The sequence below is a fragment of the Limulus polyphemus genome, unplaced genomic scaffold (genome assembly GCF_000517525.1).
Source record: "Limulus polyphemus unplaced genomic scaffold, Limulus_polyphemus-2.1.2 Scaffold1351, whole genome shotgun sequence".
In the NCBI taxonomy this organism is placed as follows: Eukaryota; Metazoa; Arthropoda; class Merostomata; order Xiphosura; family Limulidae; genus Limulus; species Limulus polyphemus.
In genome coordinates, this window is record NW_013666961.1 from 133,586 (window position 1) to 139,304 (window position 5,719).

Consider the following 5,719-nt stretch of genomic DNA (forward strand, 5'->3'; position numbering starts at 1 on the left):
CCCTACACGACGTCCGATCTTCCTTTTAATTATGTTTGAAATTATGAACATTGCTCAACATCATGAAAATTAAACCTTATTTTCAATAAGCAATCCTGAAAAATATTTGGGGGTGCTTAACTTTTTTCCAGGTGTATATATGTATTATATTTCAAAAATCTTGGTTAAAGTGGGAATCATCAAATTGCACTGGTAATTTCAGGATTATATGTTTATTATGTTTCTATAATTTAGATAATAAGGTGTCTGAGAATGAAATCATTGTTTTTTCAATTTATTCAGGCTACACACGTTCACGTAGAAATTGATGATTCTGCAGATGCCATGCAAGATGCGTTACACGATCTGTTACACACACTGGAGGCTGCAGCTACGGAGGCTGGAATAGTGACTGGATTGGTTGAGTCTATCCATAAATCAGTTGCAAAGGTTATGTTTTATTCATTGTCAGTCTGCGAAATTTTTATTTTTTTTTATGGGACACTGTTTCATACATGACAGCAAAGATACCCAAAGATATATCTTAATACAGTTTGACTTCTTTTTCCACAACTGACTTTACTATGAAATTGAATGGCTAAGAGAATATTGTCAAAAAGCTTGTAGCAAAAAAAAGTCTGTAGTGTAAGATATGAAAATAGACGAACACATTTTCATTGCAAACTTTTGGGCATTTTAACTTTAACGATTATTGCTTGTATCAGGTCAGACAAAGCCGTGATAATGAAACACATAAAGATACCGTGTATCATTCTTTCTTGTTTTTATGCATGTGTATAATTTTAATTTGAAAGTGCTTTTATGTGTGTGTGTGTCTATATACATATATATATATATATATATATATATATATACACTGTGTCTATACCTTTTCGTTTTCAAACTGTGATATATCATTTACTCAAGAAAGAAAAAATTATTGGAAAACTGATTGAATGGTAAGGTTTTGATATAAAATATACAGAAGTAATGACCTGAATAAAAAAAATATCTTTTGCTGTCATATTTCTGTTAAAAAACATTTGAGGATAAGAAAAGTTTATTTTAAATGTTCACAACTGTAGCTTACATCTTTTTTGCTTTTCTTGTAACAATGGCTACTAACTTTATGAATTTTAAAGCTGAATTTTGCCATCATAGATGGTGCAGGTGAGTCTTTAAATTCCATTTCTTATTTGATTTGAAAGGCATTTGCTTTGCTGTTCAATGGTAATTATATCTTAAATTTCTGTAATACCCAGTTTTGATACCTGTAGTGAGGACAGTACAGATAACCCATTGTATGGCTTTGTGCTTAATTACAAACAAACTCCAAAAACTGTCATTAAGTAAGACATATTAAAACAATCTTTTAGCACAGGGAACAAAAATTACGTTTAATTACAAAAAGATATTTAATATTCAAGGTTGTAATTTGCACATAAATCATTGTAAAGAGTCGGTAATGAGGGTTAAAGAAAGTGTAAGTTGTTTAATTTAAAATAATTAATTATTAATCTAATTGTTAATTAGTTACTGTGATTTACTAGAAATCCTTACCTATAATTGATCACTAATGAGGTTTTTTTTGTAGGTGGATGAACATGTTGTTTAATTTAAAATAATTATTTATTAATCTTATCATTAATTAGTTACTGTGATTTATTAGAAATCCTTATCTTTAATTGATAAATAATGAGGGTTTTTTTTGTAGGTGGATGAACATGTTCGAGTCTGTGAAAGTGATTCTTTTGCTGACTACCAAACAAGAATGGTGAATTCTTGTAAGGAAATAGCCAGACTTTCGCAAGAAATGGTAAGTGTTGATGCTAATGTGCACTGAGAACTATTACAAAAACCTATTTAACTGTATCATGACTAATGAGCACCTTTCAAGTGTTGAGTGCACACCTGCATTTTATATAATGTTCTTTCCAAAAACAAGTTTTTTTAACTTTCCTTTCTACTTATCCCTGAGTAGTTTTACCTACAATTGATGCATTTATCAGTTTTTTTACAGAATTTTTCAAAATATAACGACCATATCTTGCTTTTTATGTGCTTTTCGTCTTGTGTTAGTGGTTTTATCACTAAAACCCTTCACTGCCACCCCTTTTTTGATATCATAGCATATGGTATGAACAATTACTGTTAAAGTTTAGTTTTAAAAATACCGATAGCCAATATTTAAATACAATTGAACAGAACAGATAAAAAAATATTTACATCAGTGCAGAGTAAATAAAATGGTTTCTGGAGATGCTTACTAACTGTAACTCTTGTAAGGGTTAACAAAGGAATCTAATGGGAAGTTTGAGAACACTTAGGAACAAACCATAATTCTTGGATTTTATTAATTTGTTATTTCTTTAGAACTTCCTTTTGCTTCTGAACATTTTTTCTGTTTAATTTTCTGTCTATGAAAATTACAGAAAGTTTCTTTTATGACAAGATATTAGATAAGCCTAGTTAGGTTTAGCGAGTATGCAATAACAAAATATCTTGATGACTCAAATCTATTTTTATTTGATATTAAGGTTAAGTAAAATAAATGAATATTTAATAAACAGAAACTATATTTGTTGGATATAAATTGATCTTCACCAAGAATGTTTTTAGCCTGACAAAAATTGTGGTAATTCTAATCAACAATGAAAACAACTGAATGTCTAATACACATTGTGGGTTTTTTCAAAATGGTGTGTAACAACATATTTTTTGAAATATCACAATATAAAAATGATAAAGTTAATAAATAAAATTATGTGAATTTTTTAAAGTTAAAACTATTTATAAATGAAATTAAAGTACAATATTCAGGAAGAAGCAATTTTCAGTTAATACTGAATTATCTTGTATGAAAAAAAATTTTTGGTACAACAGATTTAACTCCCTAAATAAATAATTTTTTCTAAGAGTATATACACCAGTGATGTACATTTAGTTTTTTGTTGATGATGTAGCCAGTTATACATGACCTACACTGTTGTTACCACTAATAATATACATGACCTACACTGTTGTAACCAGTTATACATGACCTATATTGTTGTTACCACTAATAATATACATGACCTACATTGTTGTTGTTATCATAAAGTAACATATACTGTGTCATATACTATGATTGTCAGTCCTTTTTTTCAAAGAATGTAACAAACATCTATAGTTTGTGTTTTTATTGAAATGCTGAACTTGTACACTGAAATGTTTGGGTAACCTATTTTCTTAGGTGACTAAATCAACAACCGATGTCAGTCATCTGAGCCCCCTCGCAGCAAATCTCTCCCATCAGTATGCTATTGTTGCCAGTGACTCTCGAGGAGCAGTGAGTGCCACTTCCAACTCAGAGGTGAAGTTGGTTTACATATGATATGATCTTTTTAAATATTTTTGAGAAAATGTAGTTGAAAAAAAAAAATATTTACTTTTTCTGCCAAAACGTCATTAATTTTTTTTCTTTCATATTCAAGATGTCAACTATTTGGATTTTTTTGATACATTATTTTGTTCAGTATTCTCCATTGCCATGTACATCCATATTTTGGTTTAGTTTTTAATACAACTATCATGATTTCCATGAGAAATGTAACATTTATTTATTCTAAAGCAATGTTAAACTAGATTTACTTATAAATTGAAAATTATTTTGTCATTAAAGAAACAATCTTAGAATATATTAAAAAATATTTTTTAGCATTTAATATATATCTCTTAAGCATATATTGTCAAACATTTAAATAGATTATACAGTTTATTTTAATATGTTTAGTAATTTTATGTTTTCTGGATAGATATAGATTAGTTCCCGGTGCCAGTATTAGAGTTCCTGGTTGGTTGTCTAGGATAAGTCTTTATGATACACAGGTTATGTATATTTTTTATGTCACTGTTTGGAGACCATTTAAACTTCCCCCCTAGTTATGAATGGCCTTGTGTTTTGAGTCACTTTATTGTCATTATATACTGAAATTAGATCCAAAACCAGAAGTAGTATTCCATCCTTAAAAATGAAAAACTTTGAAGTCTCATTATTATCAAAATGATACTTCACTGTGTAATATATTGTGGTTTGAAACTTTATTTTCATTTAAATTTACAACTTTATTTTTTATTTTTTTCAGGGTTGAAAAGCCATGTATGTTGTATGTGTGTATTTTTTCCAACTGTTAGATAACTTTGTGAGTGTGTGTAATGATGAGACTTACTTGTTCAGCTACAGAGGTTTTACAATCCTCTAATGGTTCTAACCCTACAGAAGAAACAAACAAAAACTGTGTTTTAACAACAGAGGATGTCATAATGGTGGTCCTCTGGTGGGACAACTGTAAGCTTATTGACTTGCAGTGGTAGAATCTGGGGTTTGATTCCCCTTGATGGACACAGCAGAGAGCCTATTGTGGCTTTGCTCAAAAACAAACAAAATAATGGGGAGGTTGAGAAGTTATAATGGTAAAATCTGGGGTTTGAATCTCCTCAGTGGACACAGCTCAAATAACCCATTTTGTGGCTTTACAGACATCACATTCTCTGGGCTTCTTATCTATATATGTGGGAAATAAAGTATTGTAAGTTTCAACATAAGTGTGTCAATGGTATGTGTTAATGACAGGTATAATATTGTGTTACACCATTATATAACTTTTGATACTTAGACTTGAACCTTAGATTTAGACATAAAACAAGGCAGTGGCTGTGTTGATTGATATAAACAGTTCTATTAAGGAATATATTATGTTAACTTTCAGATAACCTTATTGGTCTTCAACAACTTGATTTATTCATAAAGAAAAGTTGGACTGAAGAGGACACATGAAAGTGTTGAAACATGTTTTTGTATAAACTTCTTGTTCCGACAATAGTGGATATAAACTTTATTTTATTTTGTACATGGTATTGTGTATTTACTTGCTATCATTATGAGACATTTAATAGCAAATATGATACATCCAAAAACAGTCATATTGAAGAAACCCTATACAAAACTATCTAAAACTATGAGTTTTTTAATACTACCCCCCCCCCCCCCAATTTGGAAGAATTATACTTATAATGCTAACAACCACCTTTCAATACCCGTGGTGGGCAGAGCACGTATAACCCATTGTGTAGCTTTGTGCTTAACTACAAACAAACTTTTAATAGTAGTTACTGTTTTGGCTATCCTCTTATGTCCAAGTAACCTGCACACATTAGCTTTAAGATCATTCAGAGAACTGAGTGTCCACCTTATTGGTGGATGGATGGATTACTACATTATTCCAGTTTTTTAGTACTAGTATTTATTGACATGCATGTCAATTCTACATCAGAAGCTTGTACCTAAAGGTTAAGTCTGACACACAGTGTTTCCCATCAGCTTTGTTTAAGCCTGGTACACAGTGTTTCCCAACAGCTTTGTTTAAGCCTGGTACGCAGTGTTTCCCAACAGCTTTGTTTAAGCCTGGTACGCAGTGTTTCCCAACAGCTTTGTTTAAGCCTGGTACGCAGTGTTTCCCAACAGCTTTGTTTAAGCCTGGTACGCAGTGTTTCCCATCAGCTTTGTTTAAGCCTGGTACACAGTGTTTCCCAACAGCTTTGTTTAAGCCTGGTACACAGTGTTTCCCAACAGCTTTGTTTAAGCCTGGTACACAGTGTTTCCCAAAAGCTTTTGTTTAAGCCTTGGTACACTAGTTGTTTCCCAAAAGTCTTTTGTTTAAGCCTTGGTACACAGTGTTTCCAAAAGTCTTTGTTAAGTCTG

The 5,719-nt window shown here is 30.9% G+C and overlaps 1 protein-coding gene across 1 annotated transcript in view; it reads left to right on the top strand.

Annotated features, from left to right (window-relative positions):
• Window positions 1-5,719, top strand: part of LOC106463224 (talin-1-like) — a 97,403-nt gene that overhangs the window by 65,318 nt on the left and 26,366 nt on the right. The window contains 3 exon segments of the mRNA XM_022390665.1: window positions 283-429; window positions 1,694-1,795; window positions 3,212-3,331. Coding sequence (XP_022246373.1) covers window positions 283-429; window positions 1,694-1,795; window positions 3,212-3,331 — 369 coding nt within the window.